Source organism: Lobosporangium transversale (genome assembly GCF_002105155.1).
Source record: "Lobosporangium transversale strain NRRL 3116 chromosome Unknown BCR41scaffold_6, whole genome shotgun sequence".
Classification (NCBI taxonomy): Eukaryota; Fungi; Mortierellomycota; class Mortierellomycetes; order Mortierellales; family Mortierellaceae; genus Lobosporangium; species Lobosporangium transversale.
The window spans coordinates 530,242-554,060 of record NW_019028984.1 but is presented as its reverse complement, the minus strand read 5'-3'; the positions used below and the strand labels follow the sequence as shown (position 1 = coordinate 554,060).

Genomic DNA, 23,819 nt, shown 5'->3' with positions numbered 1-23,819 from the left:
CTCAATCTCGAGTTCCTCTTCCAGACTGAGCTCTGATCTTGATCTTGAGCGAAGTAGACCATCATTATTATGGCTATGACTGTTATTTTCGCCGATGAGTTGTAAAGTGAGATGCGTTAGATACTGACATTGACTGATGATCTGGAGCTGGCCTCGGATGCTCATGGTACTTTTTCGTATTGTCAATCGCCGAATTCGATAAAAAATATCGCTTTCGATGGGTGGAGGTGTTTCAATGACGGCCCCAATTAGCTCCACTACAGATAGGCGATGTAAAATTTGGTAGAACAATGCAATCGCTTCTGCTTTTTCTTCCATTGTTCTGATGATGATAGGCGCTCCTATTGCTGCTGTAGTCGATACCTGCGATGAGGATAGCGATGAAGAGGAAAATGGTAAGGAGGTTGGTGAAACCGGAGAAGGAAGAGAAAGTGGTGGCATGGGCCGTCTTCTATCCATGTTGTCTCTTCTCCGCTGAGCTATATATTCCTCTGCATTTTCTTCATCCAAGGGTCCATCGATCGAAACATTTTCTAGCCTCATTTGATCCAAAGATGGGGCTTGATCAAGGGTCCGCAAAAAATTCAAGATTTCGAACGGTCTTCGAACCAGATTGCGCTCACGTACAAAGTCAATTGATACTAAGGTTTTCATATTCAACCTAAGAAACGGCAACGCTTCCTCTGTGAGGTCTACGATCTCTAGTCTCGTCAATTGGTTGCAATAGGGTATAAGATACCGCTGATGGTACTGGATGTTATTGCAATTCAAAGAACGGATCAAGTGAGCGCGTTCTTGAAAGATACCGGTGCTGGGGAATCCTGGCAGGGATGGCGAGCCATCGTTGTTGTCATCATTAATATTGGCGTTGTTGCTAGTGGCGCCTATTTCAAAGCTACTTAAAGCTCGTAAGGCTGGCAGGCGTGGTGGTAGTCTTATGGTGTGCCAAAGAAGAGGGAGTAGATGAGCATGCCAAAAACGACAGACGCGAAGTGTACACAAAAAGTCATTCCGTGAGAGATGTAGTGCGATGGAGAACAAAATCTCCGCCACATGCAACGCTGCGTAAATCTTTGCTTCAGGCATCTAACAGAATGTGGACAAAACAAGCGAATGGCTGAAAAATTAATTCGTTCTTCTAAAGTTGTTTATTACTTGTGGGTCTACAGCAATTTTCCGGATGATTGACAAGCCTAATTTTCCCGTCCGCACAGATCTGTTTATTTATTTGGAGGATAATAGAATATTTTGTTAGAACTACAGAGCAGAGAAAATGTAATAATATTGGAATTGTAATAGTACTGTGATGATGATGTCTATCAATATTTAAAAGAATAAAAAAAATCCTCTCATATCGTTATTGTGGCTGTTGTCTTTGGTGCAGCCTATTGCGCTGAGTAGATAAATCCTCATGCATGCATTCCAGTTATAAAAAAAATGTGTGCAATACTTTCTCCTGTCGATGTCAACCAAATAATAATAACAATAATAGTAATAAAAGGAAAGCTTCTCTTTTTAGACCTCCCACATCATGCCAAGACCGAACCTGCTCTGTCCCTTCCCATGATCCATTTCTCCACTGATCAAGAACGAAAAGCCCGGGACAATCTTCTCCTCTAATACGGCAGAGACCTTGCCTGTCGTATCAACCTGCCCACGGAAGGTCGAGCGTCTGAACTCAAACTTGCCTCCAACCGTTGCCACAGCATCACGACGACCTCCTGCAGTCAAAATTTGGATCTCTGTACCAAAGTCAACTTTCTCGGAATAGCGCAGGTAGTATGCAGCTGAGAGGGCGCCAAAGCCTTGCCATTGTGCGGTTGCAATGTAGTCGTTTCCAGTATACTTCGCAACATAAGAAAGCGTAGTTTCTTCCTGACCGGGCGTGGGACGCTGGTAGAGAGCTTCAGCGCCAAGGGCGAGGTGTTGAGAGACGGATTGGAGGTATGATCCAATAAAAATTCCAGTACCATCGATAGGGGAAGGGTTGACGCCCTTAATATTAAGGTTAAAGTCGCGTCCATTATAGTCTTGCTCTACTTGCAGCATTGAATGCCCAGGAGTGTTGGAGAGCTATGACATCATAGTTGACAGTACCAAGAAGAACCCACTGTCAGCTCGCAGTAAAAACAGATTCAGGAAAAAAAAAAAAAAAAAAAAAAAAAGGCGTCTTACCTGTGCCTGGACTTTAGAGACATTACCGCTGTTCCATGCATAGTTTGCTCTAGCCTGCACGTTTCCATCAGTATCCAAGTTTCCAGAAAGGAATGACTGATCAAATGAAGACAAGAAACAAACGATTCATTTTCAAAGTTAGTACATCAAGATTAAAAGACCAGTAGTTTCCTGAAGCCTCTAAATTTATACCTGCTGTCCAATGAATGCGGTCCCAAAATTATAACTCGAAGGAGCGACAGCAGAACCCATTGCAAAAGAATGAGTGACCTGAAAGTTGGGAGTCAAGACCTTGGTAATGTCACAGCGGGCACCATCAAAAATATGGTTGGTTAAAAAAGTGTCTAATGAAGCAAAGATAAAAAAGTAAAAGCGGAAAAAAGAGAACTCAGTATGGTCGGGTTTATCAGATCGAAGGCCAATAAATGAATAAATGAGGTGCTCTCAAGTCTGAAAATTCGCTAACTAGACCAATCTTTGTGTGTTATATTGAACGTTGATGACATAACAACAAATATGTCACATCTTTATCCTGAATCCATTTCCTGAGCATGGAGTCTGTGTAATTCAAGGTCCTGCTCTATTACTATCACTATTGTTACTTTTCCTGTCATATTAACACTTTCTACCCCTCTAAGTTATAATAGTATCCGAAGGAGCTCCAAAGAACCCTTGACCGGTGTTTCAATCAGCTAAATCCGAATAGAAATGTATGGTTGTTCCCATTTCGAATGTGCTTTGAAGCCATGTTGACGATCGGTTTCCCATGCATGCGGATCTTATACTCCAGGGTAATCATTCTTATCCATTCTTAAAAAAGTGGACTTCATCGGACATGTCGTTGCATACTTTTGACTTCACGGTTGACGCCTTCATATGTGCCGGGGTTGGGCAGGTTCAAGACTTCCCGGAACTTCTGGACCTTTGCGAACGTAGCCTTTGCCTGGCCCAACAATCCAGATGGAGCTGCGGACTCTACGGGCGCAGCGAGAGAGGGAGTAGCTGGGATAGGATTGAAGCCCAGAGGAGTTTTGAGAGGAGCAGCCATAACGGATGAATCTATCTGCGAGTGTTTGTGAGCGTAAGAATGTGCAATGACAGCCGACGATGCAGACCCGAAGTCAATCAAGAAAGGCAAGGAAGCATGACTGCTCTGATCAACCAAACAAAGGTTCGATCACGTTTTTATGAGACATTTTTGAGCCAAAATGAGACGCCAGTCAGGAATGTCTTTTCACTCAACACGGCGCATATGAGCATGTCCAGTCATAGTTGGAGATAACCATCATCATTAGCCAACCATGGGTAATCGGATACTTCCCCAATACCCTCTTTGTAGTATAAAACGCGCTTGTGAAGTGATGCCCTTTCCCCATACGCTCAACACCACCATTTGACTTGACTACGTCTCAATTTTATATTATGTGCTCCGATCATCCTTAGTATGATAATGGAATGGATCCAAGCAAGGATAGTACCACTATAGACCTTTTCGAGTAGCCCGGAGCGCATGTGGACGTGATCGGCATGCTCTTCTCACAATGACACTTGCTACGGCACTGTTGAAACATCGCCATTGTTGAAGGAGACGTAAAAAACGCCTCTCTGATCCTGTTACTGTCCCTTCCACCTCATTCTTCAACAGCACCATTGCTTCTCCTATAGTACATCTCCTACCAAAGTACCATCACTTATGGCACCACGCCAGTCAATATCACGAAACACTTCATCGGCGCTGAAGGATGTCTGGCCAAAGATAAGCCCCTACTGCAGCAGCATCGATTTTAGCATCTGCATCAACAATAGCACCACCAAGAGCATCGGTGGCACAGCATCAGCAGTGACTTTAGCCTTCGAGCCATAGTTTCAAAGGAGAAGCACTATAGAGCAAGTTTCAACAGTACCAGGGAAAGACAGTTCCGACATGGTGTTCCATCTCCATATCCTCCACCGAGGTAAGTCCTTGTTCCAAACAAACCATATGACTAATACATCGAAACAGAAAGGCAAGGAGGAGTCTGGGTAGCTGCACACAAAAAGTGATCAATCTCATCAACCAATGATTTTTATGACGAAATCAAACCTTTTATTTCTACAAAACAATCAGGTGTGACTAACATGGTTTAATATGCATTTAGATGGACTCTCGTCATCTCTGGGTCGTTTAGGGCTTTTAGTCCTTGCATCTGCATCTGCGTCTGCTGAAGCTTTTCGCTTACATCCTTGATTTTCATTTGGAACGTCGTTCTTTGCGAAAAGCTTTGTAGCCCTCTTTCCCCAAGAAAGACGTCCTGCCTGATGGACATCCGATTTGCTCCTTAGTTTAGGAATGTTCGAAAACATCCAGGAGCAATCGAATTCAAGCTCCATGTCCTCTTGGGCCACAAAGCGATAAGTGTCAGTGCTCTCAGACTTGAGAGGCCTCTGCACTATATCACCTTGCTTTAGAATGGATCGAAGGCTTTTTCCCTTAGTGGTCTCGTGCGATTCTTCTAAAGTGGAAGAACTACTGTCGACTCTGAGATTCTCTACAGCCTCTGCGGGATCCCAGCTCTCTTTCACTTCATCGCTTCGCTCAAGGCCTTTAGTGTACGCAGCATCTGCAGATGCCTCTGCTTTTGCATGTCTAAGCGCTTCGTTGCGCAAAAGATTGGTGCGCAGGCCTTCCGACTTCTCACCTGGGAGCTTCTTTGCTAAGGCCTTGGCCCTCCTATACGCTCTGCCATTTGGATAGTTAGATTCTTCTAGAAGCACCTGCACAATTGGGACCTTCAAGTCCCTTGCAACAGAAGCAATCGCCTCATTTGCCTGGTCTGCTACACTTTCCAACATGCAGATCTTCAAATAAGTGTTGGCGTTGACCTTCTTTGAGGGAGTATATTTCATCTTTCTTTTCAGCTCCATTTGCTCCTCTGCTACGGTCCTCGAGATTTTCTCCAAGATGCGAGGGTTGTATTGTGCTTGCTGGAAAAGGTCGTGCCGCCGAACCTTCCATTGATCCCTGAGCTGCAATTGGAATTTAAGTAGCCTTTGTACATCTTTCTCATTAGCCACCGGCTTTTCACTTGATGAAGCTGTCCCGACTTCAGACTTGAAGTGGCTTCGAGCCAGTTTCACCATTTCCGAGGCCTTGCGTCGGGCCTTTGCCTTTTGAGCCTTTTTCTGATTCTTACTCAGCCTGTGCACTGGTTCGGAAGATGATGTCTCTGTGGCCCCTGTAGTCGTTGTAGTTGCTGTAGTCTCGGTAGTCTCCGTAACCTTCGTAGTCTCTGCAACCTTCGTAGTCTCCGTAGTCTCCGTAGTCTCCGTAGTCTCTGCGGCTATTACCGTTGGTTGAGTGTGCTTTGAAGTACCAGACATAGGAATATTCATACTGCTCATGAGATCGAGTACTTTAGAATAAAACTGAGGCGTGTTGAGCATGATGGCCGAGATGGTTTCGACAGTCTCCTTGGTCGCTGGAGGCCTTGCATCAGTAGATCCAGTAGATGGTGACGTGCTTGTTTGAGGTCGTGCAGTTATAGACGGGAGCTGTGGGGCTGTGGTGGCGCGCTCAAGTTTCTGAAGCTGCTCAAGTGTTGGTGGCGGAGCGAGCACTGGTGCCATAGCATGAGATACAGTCCATGATGTAGATGATATGCCTGGTGGCGCAATGGTCTGTTTGAGAGAAGTGTGATGATGGAAAGGGGGCGGTGGTGGTGGTCGGTATGAAGAAGAAGGGAGACGTGGAGGGAAATAAGGAGAATATGTAGGCCGTTGCTGTTGCTGATTCAAACGCTTGGGTGTCATTGGAGCAATTGATAATTCGGTGTCTGTGGCGTAGAAAATAGAGTTTGTGGATCAAAATTCGTTTTCTGTTTACGACGTAGAAAATAAAGTTGGTGAATTAGAATGTGCATCTGTTTATGGAGCTGGTGAATCAGAATGTCAGAATAGATTAGATGTGTATTGGAATTAATTAAATGTCTGTGCTGAGGTGAATTCAATGTCTATGTTGAAGTGAATTAGATGAGTATGTCAAGGTGAATTAGATGTTTATATTGAGGTGAATCAGATGGTCTATGCTGAATGATTAAGACAAGGTAATGAACAGAAAAAGAAAAGAAGAGAAAGAGGGAAAAGACCGTTGGTGTTGTTTATAAAGGCAGCCGAAATGGCGCCACAAATGAGTGACGTAGTGTGCTGCCGTTGAAGCTGAGGAGGGCTAAGTGATATTCAAAGCACTGCTGAGGAAGGAGCGAGTGATGCTCGTGAAAGTCAGTACTTTGACATCAAAAGCACTGACTGAGTGCTGTAGTAAAAGACAATGCATGGGTGTACCTTGTTCTCTTATGGCCTAAAGTGAGACTAGTTTCTAAACAGTGGCAAAAAGAAATCCAGAATATGTCTCGATGCTTTGCAAAGCGTAAAAATTGACTTTATTCATTACTCTTCATACACCTACAAAGTAGAAGAAGGGAAAGTGTTGAAAAAGCCCTCATGGGTGGGGGAAACTCAGCTTCAAGATCAGGATGTTTCGTTGCATTGTCTGCGGTGCCTTGGAGCTTCTACCCTCTCCTATGATTGTTACCCTCGCTTCTCCAAGCAGAACCTCCATTGCAGTAGCCTATCGAACGACTAGGACCTCAATTTGGCCAGTAAATATATCATCCAGGAGTTAATAGTGGATTGCTTCCAAGAGTCGAAAGCAGGTTACACCTAAGAGTTGATGCCATCTTATGTTCTTGGCAAAAATGATAAAGAGCTCTTATCTCCAAGTGCCGGGGCGATGAGCGGAGGGGATGTTAATCAATCACAAACAATGCGAGCACGAGCCACAATATTTTCGATTTAGTTATTTTTCTCCAATGGTGAGGCGGTGCAACAAAGTGGAGAGATTGGTTTTTTTAAAAAAGCGAATAAGGCCCAGAGCACGGGTAAATTGACATCCATATATTATACACTTTTGGCCACAAGCAACAAGCTTTGGTTGGTTTAGCTGGAAGTAGAATCCAAGACGGCGCTTTGTTCCTTTATTTCTTCATCCTTTCTTTCCCACCAAGGGCTGGAGCATTAGTGTAGGAGTTTTCTATATAAGTATATATTTGTTTTCCATAGCGGGCCTTGCCACAACAAGTAGGGCTTGGGACCAAAGCTGTGTATTCCTTCAGGAATGACACGTCGATTTCTTAATAAAAAACTGCATATGCAGATCCTCAATATGCTTTGTTGCTTTGATTAGATGACCGATTGAATATTTTTTTTTATTTTTTTACTTTATTAAGAGATTGTTTGCTATCTAGCTATCTAGCTTACCTGGTTACTATTCTAAGCTACAAGAAGCCAGACTCTTAGCCACCTTGGAGAGTGCTTTCCTTTATCATCATCGAAAAGACTCTCCAAGATGTTGTCCGGAGCACACCACGTGGAGGTGGTCTGGCATATCGTGCTCCGTTGGTCAGGCCCCATGGCCTTGCAAACGCCCGCACACACACACGTTTATTTACCCATGCCCATTCCCATTCCCATTCCCAATCGAAGGGGCTCCGCCACCGCATGGCTCATTGAAGAACCAACGTAGGCTCATGCCCGTTCGGACTTATCTTGGATATGCATTGTTGCTATATTAAAGGGTGTTAGTATGAGTTTACTTTTTTTTTTTTTTTTTTTTTTGCATTATTTGTTTTTTATCATTGGCTTATTTTTTTTCTTTTTTTTTCTTTTTTTTTTTTTCTTCGAGTTATTTTTCTTTGTCTTTGTTTTTTATCTTTAGTTTTGTTCTATTTGTTTTTTTATCGTCTGCTTTTTTAATCGTTGTTTTTTTTTTTTTTTTTTTTTTTTTAGGCTTGGCTTTTTTTTTTTTTTTTTTTTTTTTTAGGCTTGGCTTTTTTTTTTTTTTTTTTTCTTTTTTGGCTTTTTCTTTTTTTGACTTTCTCTTTTTTTATTTTTTCTTATGGCTTTTTTTTTTTTTTTTTTTTTTCTTTTGGCTTTTTTGTTTCTTTGTGATTTTTTTTTTTTTTTTTTTTGAAGGCATTTGTTTTGTCTTGATGATTTGTTCGGCCTTCAACTGGTAGCGCAGAGCTCTCAGTGCCAGCGCCTTCCAAAGTACACCGTGGAATAGCCTGGTCGTTATGATCTGGAGTTATTCGAGAAGCCCCGACCATCATGCTCAGGAGGAGGCGGACTAGCCATTTGACCATGGGGAGGGCCCGGCCATTGGAGTGAGGCCGTTCGAGTGCGACTGTTTGGGCGCGGTTGTTTGAGCACGGCTATTTGGATATGGGCCTTTGAGTGTGGCTAGCCGAGTGTGGGCGTTTGGGTGTAGTAGCTCGGCCGTGAGCTATGAAGCTCTGGTTAGTTTAGACGACTTCATGTCGCTACAGTCTAATCATGGAATGAAAAGGGAGAGGTAGGCAGAAAAAGAAAAATTAGAACAAGAATATTGTAGCACAGAGCAAGTGTTGAGAACTTCAGTAGGAGTGAATGTTTGGGAGTGTTGCTTACCTTTCGTCTTGGTCGAGGAGGCCTATGGTCGAGAAGACCGAGGAGAAAAAGAAGAGGAAAGAAAAAAAAAGAAGAGAGTCAAAATTAGTCCTTTTATATTCTTTTTTTTTTTTTTTAAAAAAAAAAAAAAAAAGCTTGACATGCGCTGAGTGACTTCTAAAGGCGCAATATTGGGTAATGGATATAATAAGTATATACATGTAGCTTGCTTGTTGTACGCTCAAGAGCGACCAATAAAAATGTACAAAAAAAAAAAAAAGAAAAAGAAAAAAGCGGCATGAGGCTATCTGCGCGCTTTTTTACGTCATTCATCGTATTTCACATGAAGAATAAGAAAACCCTTGCGGCTGGACGTGGGTATACAACTCTATCTTCAACGCCTGTAAGCTCATACAAGCAGCATTCTGTCCATAACAGCTAGAGTGCGAGCTCCACTGCTCTCGAATCACTTATTCTTGTTAACAAAGCAGATCATCTTTATTCTCTTCGTCCATTCCCTCTCTCCACTCCTGTCAAGAAATGGGTGGGCTATCATGGAAACTGTGCTTCAGCAGCCTGCCTTTTTTTCCAGAATGTGATAGAAAATAACACATGACAATCCTCAGAATACCGCTGCGCCTTTTTTTTTTTTCTTCTTCATGCAATGCAATACAATGTAAAATAATATAATGCAGGACATTATAGTTGATTGGGATAAGCATTTGTGATTTCATTATTTGAAGGTGAAACTAAGTATTAACGCTTGTATGTGGACCAATAAAAAGCACACCAGCGTGCCGGAAAACTACATGTCTCACTTTTGCCGCGTTCTGAAAAAAATAAAGAAAGGGAAAAAAAAAAAAAAAAAAAAAAAAAAAGGCGAGCTGGATACGACCTGCTACGGTACAGTTTCCACGATAGTCTTCCCCACCTCTTTCTAGGGTGAAGAGGGAGAATATAACAAGAGAGCTAAGAAGCAAGCTTGACTGGTAGTGCCTGATAAACCCCATTACTAAGGATCAAGAGGCACTCGAGCTTAATCTTGGCAAAACGAGAGTATGCAAGTGCTAATATGTTTGTGTTCTGGAGCTCGCCTTTTTACTTCAGCTGCATCACTGTAAATGGATCAATGTTGCACCACAACTTTGCCTACCCACAAACAAGAGCACGGGCCACATTGCACTCTGCATGGTGTATGAATTTGCAGATCTTGAAGATGGTTGTTATTAATGCTATTCTCACCTCCAGCCGTGAGAATCTTCTCTTTCTCCACCTTGCAAGCATATGGAAAATGACGGATGATATCATAGCTGCGCAGACTACCTATTTTCAATTTCCGTTATGCCGCTTTTTTTTTTTTTTTTTTTTTTTTTTTTTGGTTTTTCACCGGGCAGTGGTGTGAAAGGAATTTCATTCATCGTTGTTGCATATTTCATAGTTCACGGGAAACATTAAAATTAAAATTAATAAATTAATATGTGTGCTCATGAAAAAAGATAATGGAGTTTTTGAATACGAGATCTGTTTCATGCACAAAATAATACACAAATGACTTTGTATCATAAAACCTCGCCCCATGTGTAAATAGTAACGATCAGGGAGCACGATGCGAGCATTGAAGGGGCGTGGTGATTATACACGTTTGCACCATGGCTACTCCATGTATGGTACCCGTAGACAAGGACGTGATGTGTGTTCCCACATCTTATTCTCTTATTCTCACTTGCTTCTGTCCCTGATTACTACTTGTCTGTTTAAAATTTTTCAATTGCCATATTTAATAGCGTGAAAGGGAGTTCTGAGGAGTATGTGGTGAACAATATGAATGAATCTCTAATTGATAACTACTGACAAGTTCCACAAAAGAAAGAGAAAGTGTGAAAGGGAGGGAGGAGTTCTTGAATGGCGTGAGAGGGGGTTTCATTAAATGGCGTGAGAGGGAGTTTCATTAAATGGCGTGAGAGGGAGTTTCATTAAATGGCGTGAAAGGGAGCTTTGTTGCTTTTACAGAACACGTGTTGCATAATAATTAATATCTGTGCACAAAATAATATGTACAAACAGTTGAACGTGATAAAAACACGCCCCATGTGTAAATAGTAACAAGCAGATGGGGGTGCAGTGCGAGCGTAGTGAGGGCGTAGTAATTATACACGCTTGCACCATGGTTACTTAACGTATGGTGCCCGTAGACAAACTTGTAGTTACACATAGATACGATTTTGAATAAATACCGCATGGATGTGATGTGTGTTCCCACATCTTATTCATCGTTAAATGGTGCGAAAGGGAGTTTCATAAAAAGAAAGAGAGCTTTATTGAATGACGTGAAAGGAGTGAATAACTCTTTTTTTTTCTCTCTTTTCTCTTTTCTCGTCTTTTTATTTTATTTTGTTTTTGTTAAACGTGAATAACAGCTCTTCCACAAGAACTACAAGTCAAATTCGAGATATTCACCACACACAACAATTATGTTGGCCAAGGTCTGACATGGTGAGATGAGGAGTGTTGACAACACGGCAAAATAGTCGAAGCACAAATTGATTGCTGCGTCCAAGAGAGACTTTTCTTCGTTTGAGTAGGCGAGAGTAGTTTTTTCTTTGTGTATGTGGTGGGAGAGGACAGCACCCCATCCAGGTCCCTCAACAAAAAACCACGGCCCAAGAACCGTCAAGAATCTGAGTGTGCAAATGCGTAAAATCTTGATTGGTTAAAATTGATCTCGTCATCAAGTTGTAGATTGTTGTGTATTTCAGTATGCAATATAATAATGACCTGGTTAAAGAACTGAAAGATGCTAAAAAACACACAAGAGAAATTTCCAACTAAAATCAACCTGCCAAAAAGTTAGCAGTAGAAATTAGTGGCAATAACGCGTCGCACAAAGACGCGATAAATCATTGACATGAGGATTTTCTGGATGAGCCCATGTCAGATAGATATGTAGTTCTGTAGCTCGAGATTTATTAAAGAGAAAGATCACACAGGAAAGGGTCGCTGGTACGGATAATGAGCGTAAGACTTCCTTTGTCGTCTTCGCTATCCAATAGACGGACGAAATCTGTTTTCTAACTGACTTAAGGATAAAAGAATGTGTTAAATAATGCTCTCTGGCAGAATATTACATTCCAAAGAGTTGCTACGCCTGAGGATTTGGTTTTGGGAGCTCTAAGCACCCCATCGTGAACTAATGTAAAGCTTGTATCGAGCTTCATGCCAAGAAACACATATCGTATCTACGTTTCGGTTAAGTTTATGTAGATATTTACAGTCGCTAATAAAGAGAAAACTCCAGCAGGCAAGTTGAAGATTAAAGGTGCTCTCCAGTTGCTTCATTGGATCATCTCACCGACCGAAAGTCGTGAGATATGGAATCGATGCTATTATCACCCGCCGTCTTTCCACGAAACTCTTCTGCTATGATGCGTGTGGTGCCTTTAAATTGGCTCTGGGGTTATATCAATATATCAACATGGAAACTTTTATTCATAGAGGAGAAAATAATTGAATTTCGCCCAATCTCTCAAATTGCGGATTATTGAATATACATCAGGATTAAAAAAAAAAAAAAAAAAAAAAAAAAAAAGACTGATAAAGAATAAAACAGATAAGGGAGCTGATAAATGAGTCAGCGGTGCAAAGACCAAGGCGATCATGGTGGACAGGAAAATTATTCAAAAGTCTTTGAGCCTTATTTGGACCTCATTTTGTTGTGTGTAATTGCTTGAGTGCCTTCAAGCGTTGATACTTAGGTGCGGTCTAGTTACGAGCTACTTCAGTGACTTGCTACTACAGTTAATCCATTGATTTCTCTACAGGAATTTTAATTTGCATCCAAGAATAACTGCAAGTACAGTGATCAAGGATATCCATCTGCCAACTTTTCAGATAAACAGCGTTTATTGCTAATTACTGCTTCCAAGCTGCAGTCTATTACAAGGATGGCCAGGTTCTTAGCTGAAGGAAGGTTTGTTTTGATTTTTAGAAGTAGACAGCCTTGAATTGTGTGAATTACTGCCTGTTTGTTGGTTGCCTTTAATTGTATTTGAGTCTCTTTGAAGATGCTTTTGGCATATCCTTTGACGATGCCTTGGATGGTTGACTTTGGTAGCCTTTGATTGACTGACTTTCGTTGACTGACTTTCATTGACTGACTTTGGTTGCTTTCCTTTGTTTGAATGTCTATGGATGACTGTCTTTATTTGGCTGCCTTTGTTTGACTGTCTTTATTTAACTGCCTTTGTTTGGCTGGCTTCGGTTGTCGGGCTTCGATTACCAGGCTTCGATTACCAGGCTTCGATTACCAGGCTTCGATTACCAGGCTTCGATTACCAGGCTTTGGTTTTCTGGATTATTTTGGACTGTCTTTGGTTGGCTTGATTAAGATTATACAGCTTTGCTTCGATCGAGGCAACCTGTTATAGACTTTGGTCGAGGCTGCCTGTGCCTGACCTGGCTGTGGATGCAATGTTTGCTTTGACTGACATTGGCTTCAGTTGATGCGGGCTTGAATTGAGTATGAGTGGGTTTGATATTGTTTTTGGTTATATGCTTTTTTTTGTTGCTGTTGTTTCCTTTGGCTATTGCTCTTATTTGTTATTGTTGTCATTTTCTTTGGACATTTGCTTTTTTTTTTTTTTTTTTTTTTTTTGCATCGAGTTTGTGTTTGTGTTTGTGTTTTTTTTTTTTTTTTTTTTTTTGCTGATGGCTTTTAGCTTTTGACTCGCCGCGAACGGTTGCTGCAGCGTGGCTCTGCGCTTCGAGCCGCATTAGAAGCATGGTGTTCCTCGATCTAATGTTTTGACTTAGAGCCCTCTCCTTATGATCCTTGCTCTCGCTTCTCCAACCTGAGCTCCCATTGCAGTAGACTATTGAACGGCTAGCCAATGAAGCCTCACTTTGACCAAAGTGCCTTTGGTTCAAGCGGCAAGAAACAGGATCACACAGCATGACGCCTCTACGCCATGCACTATACACTACGTCCAGGCACCCCTGGCGCAGCTTCGCTAATTGGGGTGATCTAAGAATGATGTCAGTAACAATGAGCTATTCAAAAGAGCCTATAGAGCACCGAGCTGCCAAAGATCCCACCTAAATAGAGAGAACAAAGCAATGGTAAAACCAAGTTAATATGCTCTTTGTGTTTATATATACATATATACTCACCTGAGATGTTGCCAGGCCTTGATAACATCTGACCCTGACCCTGCTCCTGCTGAAGGGAGGACCTTCTCGAAGGCCGAGGCTCGCGCTCTATAGGGTCCAATGAATAACAGATCGCTACTGACTTGCCATTCTTAGATGACCACAACTGTGTGTCATCCATTTCTTACACGACATCCCCAAAGGCACTCGGATCAAAGCGAGATCCAGAGACCAGAAGCCCTCTAGAGCTGCTACAGTGGTCCCTCCTAAGGGAGCTATGAGAAGTCGATGGAGGGGGTCGGTGGGCGGGCCAGTGGAGGGCCCAACGGGTTATAGCCCAAGCGGATGAGCCTCTAAGGATAGAAGATGAGGGGAAAAAAAAATACACAGTTAGGATATTTGGCGAGCAGGATACAGCAGAATGCATCCCAGTACCAAGGATAACACAGCACAGCACGGCAAAGGACAATAAAGGACAGAAAAGTACGATATATATTCCATAAGATAGTGTACTTACAGTTCCGCTTTCATCCCATTTCTATAAGCACAGTATGCCTGTATGGGAGGCTTTGGGATGATCGTCGGCGAGGATCTAGGGTCAGTGATCCTTGTTACAGTTAGGAAAGAGAAGGCAAAGAAGGAACGAGAATAGTTTAGTAAATATGCTGAGTTTATTTAGTAATAGGATAAATAATAGATGTTCACAAGCAAGACGAAACGAAGCCATGCAATACTTGTTGTCAACGACGAGGGCTCTTTAGTGGATGGTGCTTTTTCTGGTATGAAGGAGCTTGTTTGTTTGTTTCTTTTGTGCTATTGGATTGCTCGAGTTTGTTTTTTGTTCTACAGCAGGCTAGGGGTTTGTTCGATTTGCAACCTAATAATAGTATGAAAGAGAGAGAGATAGGCAGAAAATGGAAAGCCAGAAGAAGAACAGTACAGCGTGGAGCGGGAGAGCCAGGAAATTCAGTAGGAGTGGCTGTTTGAGGAGTTGCTTTCCTTTCATGCTGATCAAAGAGAAAGAAGAGAAAAGAAGCCTTTATTAAGGGGAAATGGTAAGTGAAACCAATTTGTGATTTCAAAAGTATTGAATATATATATGTATATTCGGTATCTTGCTTTTTCCGCGTTGTGCAAAAAAAAAAAAAAAAAAAAAAAGCGGCATAACGGAAATTGAAAATAGGTAGTCTGCGCAGCTATGATATCATCCGTCATTTTCCATATGCTTGCAAGGTGGAGAAAGAGAAGATTCTCACGGCTGGAGGTGAGAATAGCATTAATAACAACCATCTTCAAGATCTGCAAATTCATACACCATGCAGAGTGCAATGTGGCCCGTGCTCTTGTTTGTGGGTAGGCAAAGTTGTGGTGCAACATTGATCCATTTACAGTGATGCAGCTGAAGTAAAAAGGCGAGCTCCAGAACACAAACATATTAGCACTTGCATACTCTCGTTTTGCCAAGATTAAGCTCGAGTGCCTCTTGATCCTTAGTAATGGGGTTTATCAGGCACTACCAGTCAAGCTTGCTTCTTAGCTCTCTTGTTATATTCTCCCTCTTCACCCTAGAAAGAGGTGGGGAAGACTATCGTGGAAACTGTACCGTAGCAGGTCGTATCCAGCTCGCCTTTTTTTTTTTTTTTTTTTTTTTTTTTTCCCTTTCTTTATTTTTTTCAGAACGCGGCAAAAGTGAGACATGTAGTTTTCCGGCACGCTGGTGTGCTTTTTATTGGTCCACATACAAGCGTTAATACTTAGTTTCACCTTCAAATAATGAAATCACAAATGCTTATCCCAATCAACTATAATGTCCTGCATTATATTATTTTACATTGTATTGCATTGCATGAAGAAGAAAAAAAAAAAAGGCGCAGCGGTATTCTGAGGATTGTCATGTGTTATTTTCTATCACATTCTGGAAAAAAAGGCAGGCTGCTGAAGCACAGTTTCCATGATAGCCCACCCATTTCTTGACAGGAGTGGAGAGAGGGAATGGACGAAGAGAATAAAGATGATCTGCTTTGTTAACAAGAATAAGTGATTCGAGAGCAGTGGAGCTCGCACTCTAGCTGTTATGGACAGAATGCTGCTTGTATGAGCTTACAGGCGTTGAAGATAGAGTTGTATACCCACGTCCAGCCGCAAGGGTTTTCTTATTCTTCATGTGAAATACGATGAATGACGTAAAAAAGCGCGCAGATAGCCTCATGCCGCTTTTTTCTTTTTCTTTTTTTTTTTTTTGTACATTTTTATTGGTCGCTCTTGAGCGTACAACAAGCAAGCTACATGTATATACTTATTATATCCATTACCCAATATTGCGCCTTTAGAAGTCACTCAGCGCATGTCAAGCTTTTTTTTTTTTTTTTAAAAAAAAAAAAAAAGAATATAAAAGGACTAATTTTGACTCTCTTCTTTTTTTTTCTTTCCTCTTCTTTTTCTCCTCGGTCTTCTCGACCATAGGCCTCCTCGACCAAGACGAAAGGTAAGCAACACTCCCAAACATTCACTCCTACTGAAGTTCTCAACACTTGCTCTGTGCTACAATATTCTTGTTCTAATTTTTCTTTTTCTGCCTACCTCTCCCTTTTCATTCCATGATTAGACTGTAGCGACATGAAGTCGTCTAAACTAACCAGAGCTTCATAGCTCACGGCCGAGCTACTACACCCAAACGCCCACACTCGGCTAGCCACACTCAAAGGCCCATATCCAAATAGCCGTGCTCAAACAACCGCGCCCAAACAGTCGCACTCGAACGGCCTCACTCCAATGGCCGGGCCCTCCCCATGGTCAAATGGCTAGTCCGCCTCCTCCTGAGCATGATGGTCGGGGCTTCTCGAATAACTCCAGATCATAACGACCAGGCTATTCCACGGTGTACTTTGGAAGGCGCTGGCACTGAGAGCTCTGCGCTACCAGTTGAAGGCCGAACAAATCATCAAGACAAAAACAAATGCCTTCAAAAAAAAAAAAAAAAAAAATCACAAAGAAACAAAAAAGCCAAAAGAAAAAAAAAAAAAAAAAAAAAAAGCCATAAGAAAAAATAAAAAAAGAGAAAGTCAAAAAAAGAAAAAGCCAAAAAAGAAAAAAAAAAAAAAAAAAAAGCCAAGCCTAAAAAAAAAAAAAAAAAAAAAAAAGCCAAGCCTAAAAAAAAAAAAAAAAAAAAAAAAAACAACGATTAAAAAAGCAGACGATAAAAAAACAAATAGAACAAAACTAAAGATAAAAAACAAAGACAAAGAAAAAATAACTCGAAGAAAAAAAAAAAAAGAAAAAAAAAGAAAAAAAATAAGCCAATGATAAAAAACAAATAATGCAAAAAAAAAAAAAAAAAAAAAAAAGTAAACTCATACTAACACCCTTTAATATAGCAACAATGCATATCCAAGATAAGTCCGAACGGGCATGAGCCTACGTTGGTTCTTCAATGAGCCATGCGGTGGCGGAGCCCCTTCGATTGGGAATGGGAATGGGAATGGGCATGGGTAAATAAACGTGTGTGTGTGCGGGCGTTTGCAAGGCCATGGGGCCTGACCAACGGAGCACGATATGCCAGACCACCTCCACGTGGTGTGCTCCGGACAACATCTTGGAGAGTCTTTTCGATGATGATAAAGGAAAGCACTCTCCAAGGTGGCTAAGAGTCTGGCTTCTTGTAGCTTAGAATAGTAACCAGGTAAGCTAGATAGCTAGATAGCAAACAATCTCTTAATAAAGTAAAAAAATAAAAAAAAATATTCAATCGGTCATCTAATCAAAGCAACAAAGCATATTGAGGATCTGCATATGCAGTTTTTTATTAAGAAATCGACGTGTCATTCCTGAAGGAATACACAGCTTTGGTCCCAAGCCCTACTTGTTGTGGCAAGGCCCGCTATGGAAAACAAATATATACTTATATAGAAAACTCCTACACTAATGCTCCAGCCCTTGGTGGGAAAGAAAGGATGAAGAAATAAAGGAACAAAGCGCCGTCTTGGATTCTACTTCCAGCTAAACCAACCAAAGCTTGTTGCTTGTGGCCAAAAGTGTATAATATATGGATGTCAATTTACCCGTGCTCTGGGCCTTATTCGCTTTTTTAAAAAAACCAATCTCTCCACTTTGTTGCACCGCCTCACCATTGGAGAAAAATAACTAAATCGAAAATATTGTGGCTCGTGCTCGCATTGTTTGTGATTGATTAACATCCCCTCCGCTCATCGCCCCGGCACTTGGAGATAAGAGCTCTTTATCATTTTTGCCAAGAACATAAGATGGCATCAACTCTTAGGTGTAACCTGCTTTCGACTCTTGGAAGCAATCCACTATTAACTCCTGGATGATATATTTACTGGCCAAATTGAGGTCCTAGTCGTTCGATAGGCTACTGCAATGGAGGTTCTGCTTGGAGAAGCGAGGGTAACAATCATAGGAGAGGGTAGAAGCTCCAAGGCACCGCAGACAATGCAACGAAACATCCTGATCTTGAAGCTGAGTTTCCCCCACCCATGAGGGCTTTTTCAACACTTTCCCTTCTTCTACTTTGTAGGTGTATGAAGAGTAATGAATAAAGTCAATTTTTACGCTTTGCAAAGCATCGAGACATATTCTGGATTTCTTTTTGCCACTGTTTAGAAACTAGTCTCACTTTAGGCCATAAGAGAACAAGGTACACCCATGCATTGTCTTTTACTACAGCACTCAGTCAGTGCTTTTGATGTCAAAGTACTGACTTTCACGAGCATCACTCGCTCCTTCCTCAGCAGTGCTTTGAATATCACTTAGCCCTCCTCAGCTTCAACGGCAGCACACTACGTCACTCATTTGTGGCGCCATTTCGGCTGCCTTTATAAACAACACCAACGGTCTTTTCCCTCTTTCTCTTCTTTTCTTTTTCTGTTCATTACCTTGTCTTAATCATTCAGCATAGACCATCTGATTCACCTCAATATAAACATCTAATTCACCTTGACATACTCATCTAATTCACTTCAACATAGACATTGAATTCACCTCAGCACAGACATTTAATTAATTCCAATACACATCTAATCTATTCTGACATTCTGATTCACCAGCTCCATAAACAGATGCACATTCTAATTCACCAACTTTATTTTCTACGTCGTAAACAGAAAACGAATTTTGATCCACAAACTCTATTTTCTACGCCACAGACACCGAATTATCAATTGCTCCAATGACACCCAAGCGTTTGAATCAGCAACAGCAACGGCCTACATATTCTCCTTATTTCCCTCCACGTCTCCCTTCTTCTTCATACCGACCACCACCACCGCCCCCTTTCCATCATCACACTTCTCTCAAACAGACCATTGCGCCACCAGGCATATCATCTACATCATGGACTGTATCTCATGCTATGGCACCAGTGCTCGCTCCGCCACCAACACTTGAGCAGCTTCAGAAACTTGAGCGCGCCACCACAGCCCCACAGCTCCCGTCTATAACTGCACGACCTCAAACAAGCACGTCACCATCTACTGGATCTACTGATGCAAGGCCTCCAGCGACCAAGGAGACTGTCGAAACCATCTCGGCCATCATGCTCAACACGCCTCAGTTTTATTCTAAAGTACTCGATCTCATGAGCAGTATGAATATTCCTATGTCTGGTACTTCAAAGCACACTCAACCAACGGTAATAGCCGCAGAGACTACGGAGACTACGGAGACTACGGAGACTACGAAGGTTGCAGAGACTACGAAGGTTACGGAGACTACCGAGACTACAGCAACTACAACGACTACAGGGGCCACAGAGACATCATCTTCCGAACCAGTGCACAGGCTGAGTAAGAATCAGAAAAAGGCTCAAAAGGCAAAGGCCCGACGCAAGGCCTCGGAAATGGTGAAACTGGCTCGAAGCCACTTCAAGTCTGAAGTCGGGACAGCTTCATCAAGTGAAAAGCCGGTGGCTAATGAGAAAGATGTACAAAGGCTACTTAAATTCCAATTGCAGCTCAGGGATCAATGGAAGGTTCGGCGGCACGACCTTTTCCAGCAAGCACAATACAACCCTCGCATCTTGGAGAAAATCTCGAGGACCGTAGCAGAGGAGCAAATGGAGCTGAAAAGAAAGATGAAATATACTCCCTCAAAGAAGGTCAACGCCAACACTTATTTGAAGATCTGCATGTTGGAAAGTGTAGCAGACCAGGCAAATGAGGCGATTGCTTCTGTTGCAAGGGACTTGAAGGTCCCAATTGTGCAGGTGCTTCTAGAAGAATCTAACTATCCAAATGGCAGAGCGTATAGGAGGGCCAAGGCCTTAGCAAAGAAGCTCCCAGGTGAGAAGTCGGAAGGCCTGCGCACCAATCTTTTGCGCAACGAAGCGCTTAGACATGCAAAAGCAGAGGCATCTGCAGATGCTGCGTACACTAAAGGCCTTGAGCGAAGCGATGAAGTGAAAGAGAGCTGGGATCCCGCAGAGGCTGTAGAGAATCTCAGAGTCGACAGTAGTTCTTCCACTTTAGAAGAATCGCACGAGACCACTAAGGGAAAAAGCCTTCGATCCATTCTAAAGCAAGGTGATATAGTGCAGAGGCCTCTCAAGTCTGAGAGCACTGACACTTATCGCTTTGTGGCCCAAGAGGACATGGAGCTTGAATTCGATTGCTCCTGGATGTTTTCGAACATTCCTAAACTAAGGAGCAAATCGGATGTCCATCAGGCAGGACGTCTTTCTTGGGGAAAGAGGGCTACAAAGCTTTTCGCAAAGAACGACGTTCCAAATGAAAATCAAGGATGTAAGCGAAAAGCTTCAGCAGACGCAGATGCAGATGCAAGGACTAAAAGCCCTAAACGACCCAGAGATGACGAGAGTCCATCTAAATGCATATTAAACCATGTTAGTCACACCTGATTGTTTTGTAGAAATAAAAGGTTTGATTTCGTCATAAAAATCATTGGTTGATGAGATTGATCACTTTTTGTGTGCAGCTACCCAGACTCCTCCTTGCCTTTCTGTTTCGATGTATTAGTCATATGGTTTGTTTGGAACAAGGACTTACCTCGGTGGAGGATATGGAGATGGAACACCATGTCGGAACTGTCTTTCCCTGGTACTGTTGAAACTTGCTCTATAGTGCTTCTCCTTTGAAACTATGGCTCGAAGGCTAAAGTCACTGCTGATGCTGTGCCACCGATGCTCTTGGTGGTGCTATTGTTGATGCAGATGCTAAAATCGATGCTGCTGCAGTAGGGGCTTATCTTTGGCCAGACATCCTTCAGCGCCGATGAAGTGTTTCGTGATATTGACTGGCGTGGTGCCATAAGTGATGGTACTTTGGTAGGAGATGTACTATAGGAGAAGCAATGGTGCTGTTGAAGAATGAGGTGGAAGGGACAGTAACAGGATCAGAGAGGCGTTTTTTACGTCTCCTTCAACAATGGCGATGTTTCAACAGTGCCGTAGCAAGTGTCATTGTGAGAAGAGCATGCCGATCACGTCCACATGCGCTCCGGGCTACTCGAAAAGGTCTATAGTGGTACTATCCTTGCTTGGATCCATTCCATTATCATACTAAGGATGATCGGAGCACATAATATAAAATTGAGACGTAGTCAAGTCAAATGGTGGTGTTGAGCGTATGGGAAAAGGGCATCGCTAGAAAGGAGCCGGAGCGCGGTGTCCTCGCGCTGAGAAAGTAGCGCGTTTTTTATTGGGCGTCTTTTCGTTTTTGAGGAGACATGTCATAGATATAGAGCCAAAGGACGTTGAGATCCCATTTGAGTTTATGTGCATTCTTCTGAAAATGATTAATGTTTGCGATTCAAATTACTGAATGCCAATGTGGTGTAGTGTTGTAAACATGAAAGACGAGAGGTGGTCGCAAGCTGATGTTGAAGAAGTAACAGGATTGTTATAATTTTCAGCCAATCATGGAATATCAGTGGTTTCTGTGCTTGTCCCCTGACACGATGTTGCTCCTCTTTTTCACCTCTCGCTTCTTTTCGTCTGTTCAGTTATATCTAATCTCTCTCTTTCTCCATCTCTCTCTATATCAATCTCTTTCCCTTTCCCTTTCCCTTTCCCTTTCTCTTTCTCTTTGGCTATCCATCACACCTTACATCTACACGCAAACATCTCAAATATATGCACATTTTGCCCTGCATACGCATTTTATATTTTTGAAAAACAAAAAAATAAAAAGTTCGTAAGAGAAGAGTAGTATTGTTTATATTCCCAATCTATTGACATGTCTGTCTGTTGTTTGTCTGTGATGTAGTCTACACTTCTTTAATTGACATTATTTCATTCACTCATTAATCTCATCCCATTTTTACAACCTAGGATTAGCTTCCATGACAAAACAGCTACTCAAAGTTGTTCTCATTGGAGACGGTGGTGTAGGCAAGGTAAAAGTCTCACGTGTACGACAACAGAAAGTTGTTTGAATGTTTGAACTTATTCATTGGAAAGCATTCAGAAATTTCATGTCTCCGCTCACAGCATTGTTGATGTTTTTTTTTTTTGCAATGTAATAAGAAAAAGTTCGAACTGACCAAAGATTTTTTTTTTTTTTTTTTTTTTTTTTTTTTAATCGGCGATTAACGACTGCAAACCAACGAAAACCCTCTTTACAACAATCAGACTTCTCTACGTAATCAGGTAGATCTATTGCACCATATCAAATTGTTCAACAGGCAGGATAACAGTTCACGGAAGACGATGACGACAGAAGATACTCACTATATCAATATCAGGATGCAGAGCAACATCAGCAAATTCAGTACAATGAACAAATTTAAACAATCATTCCAGCCTTACTCCTACGGTCTATGCAATTTTTTTAACAAAGCATGTTTTTCAATCATTCTACTTACTATGTCTATCGGTTAGTTTATCCATAAGAGATTTACCAACGCCTACAAGGCCACTATTGGAGCAGACTTTATTACGAAGGAAATCGAGCTGGGAGATGGCAAAAGGGTCTCGCTTCAAATCTGGGACACTGCAGGTACATATAAATGGGCTTGCTCTTGAGCTTATGAGTTTCAACAGCGGTTTTTGGTGTACGGATGGCGGCTTGAGAACTTGAAATATGCGTTGAAGCAAAAGTTTCGCACGTAGCGGGCATGACCTGCATCCAGGAATTGAAATGTTCTTATTCATGATACACATTGGCTCTCAACAATTTCCAATCGACCCACAAACACATGCTAGTGGATGTGGGGACAGAAACATAAAGGGAACCAATTGTCCCAGTCAGCATTTAGTGTTTATTCATTCCTTTCGATTTTTTTTTTTTTTTTTTTTTTTTTTACAGAACAAATCGCTTAGAGCTCATCTATTCACACACAAACTGCCTCTCACACTGACTGCTACTAGGGCAAGAGCGATTTCAATCGCTAGGGATTGCTTTCTATAGAGGCGCGGATGCCTGTATACTCTGTTATGATGTTACCAACTATCTCACCTTTGAGCATTTGGCGAAGTGGCGGAGAGAATTTTTGAACCAGGCTGGTATCGGAGACAGCAATCCAGATTTTCCATTTGTCCTTCTTGGTAATAAGATAGACATTGATGAACGTGTCGTATCCAGGAGACAGGCTCGAGGATTTGCACGGGAACATAGTATTTTGACAGGCGCTAAAACTGAGATGCCATGTTTTGAGGCGTCAGCAAAAGATGGTATCCATGTTGAAGATGCATTCATATATATAGCAAAGACCGTCAGGATACCACAGATGGAGCTGGATATGGTTGGCAATGGGCCTGCCTCCACAAGGCTAGATTGGGAAGCAGATTCTGAGGCACGAAAGAGATCCAGAGGTTGTTGCTGATAAACTTTTATTAAGGGTGACATGACATGGTCATGGATGCATGGATGTAGCGATTAAAAAAGCCTGTAATTTTATTTTTTATGCTTTGTATGGTGTGGTTGCACACAAAGTTTATAAATAAACAAATCATAATCTTGCACATTAAGCAGGGAATGACCGTGCACCATCACATCAGGTGCTCATGAGTTAGATTTTAGACATTGTCAGGTGAGTTGGGTTTGAAGGCACAGGTCTTCAAGTAG

The 23,819-nt window shown here is 41.9% G+C and overlaps 6 protein-coding genes across 6 annotated transcripts; 3 read left to right on the top strand and 3 right to left on the bottom strand.

The window, feature by feature from the left end:
- Window positions 1-1,199: 1,199 nt before the first annotated feature.
- BCR41DRAFT_347776 (eukaryotic porin/Tom40) lies at window positions 1,200-3,296 on the bottom strand. The gene is made up of 4 exons (XM_022023159.1): window positions 3,025-3,296; window positions 2,368-2,519; window positions 2,176-2,271; window positions 1,200-2,073 (listed from the first exon to the last, which is right to left on the bottom strand). The coding sequence occupies exons 1-4, from the start codon at window positions 3,221-3,223 to the stop codon at window positions 1,516-1,518; spliced, it is 1,005 nt and encodes a 334-aa protein (XP_021884458.1). The 5' UTR covers window positions 3,224-3,296; the 3' UTR covers window positions 1,200-1,515.
- Window positions 3,297-3,693: 397 nt separating this feature from the next.
- BCR41DRAFT_347772 (hypothetical protein) lies at window positions 3,694-6,436 on the bottom strand. The gene is made up of 2 exons (XM_022023158.1): window positions 4,314-6,436; window positions 3,694-4,130 (listed from the first exon to the last, which is right to left on the bottom strand). The coding sequence occupies exons 1-2, from the start codon at window positions 5,962-5,964 to the stop codon at window positions 4,042-4,044; spliced, it is 1,740 nt and encodes a 579-aa protein (XP_021884457.1). The 5' UTR covers window positions 5,965-6,436; the 3' UTR covers window positions 3,694-4,041.
- Window positions 6,437-7,409: 973 nt separating this feature from the next.
- On the bottom strand, window positions 7,410-7,811 carry BCR41DRAFT_204154 (hypothetical protein). Its single transcript, XM_022019911.1, has one exon. It carries the CDS (start codon window positions 7,710-7,712, stop codon window positions 7,506-7,508), a length of 207 nt encoding a protein of 68 aa, XP_021884456.1. The 5' UTR covers window positions 7,713-7,811; the 3' UTR covers window positions 7,410-7,505.
- Window positions 7,812-17,107: 9,296 nt separating this feature from the next.
- Window positions 17,108-17,510, top strand: BCR41DRAFT_204130 (hypothetical protein). The gene has a single exon (XM_022019910.1). It carries the CDS (start codon window positions 17,220-17,222, stop codon window positions 17,424-17,426), a length of 207 nt encoding a protein of 68 aa, XP_021884455.1. The 5' UTR covers window positions 17,108-17,219; the 3' UTR covers window positions 17,427-17,510.
- A 985-nt stretch (window positions 17,511-18,495) lies between these two features.
- Window positions 18,496-21,238, top strand: BCR41DRAFT_347768 (hypothetical protein). The gene is made up of 2 exons (XM_022023157.1): window positions 18,496-20,618; window positions 20,802-21,238. Exons 1-2 carry the CDS (start codon window positions 18,968-18,970, stop codon window positions 20,888-20,890), a joined length of 1,740 nt encoding a protein of 579 aa, XP_021884454.1. The 5' UTR covers window positions 18,496-18,967; the 3' UTR covers window positions 20,891-21,238.
- Window positions 21,239-21,722: 484 nt separating this feature from the next.
- BCR41DRAFT_347765 (P-loop containing nucleoside triphosphate hydrolase protein) lies at window positions 21,723-23,643 on the top strand. Its single transcript, XM_022023156.1, has 5 exons — window positions 21,723-21,943; window positions 22,085-22,149; window positions 22,385-22,402; window positions 22,634-22,751; window positions 23,123-23,643. The coding sequence occupies exons 2-5, from the start codon at window positions 22,096-22,098 to the stop codon at window positions 23,575-23,577; spliced, it is 645 nt and encodes a 214-aa protein (XP_021884453.1). The 5' UTR covers window positions 21,723-21,943; window positions 22,085-22,095; the 3' UTR covers window positions 23,578-23,643.
- The last annotated feature ends 176 nt before the right edge of the window (window positions 23,644-23,819 follow it).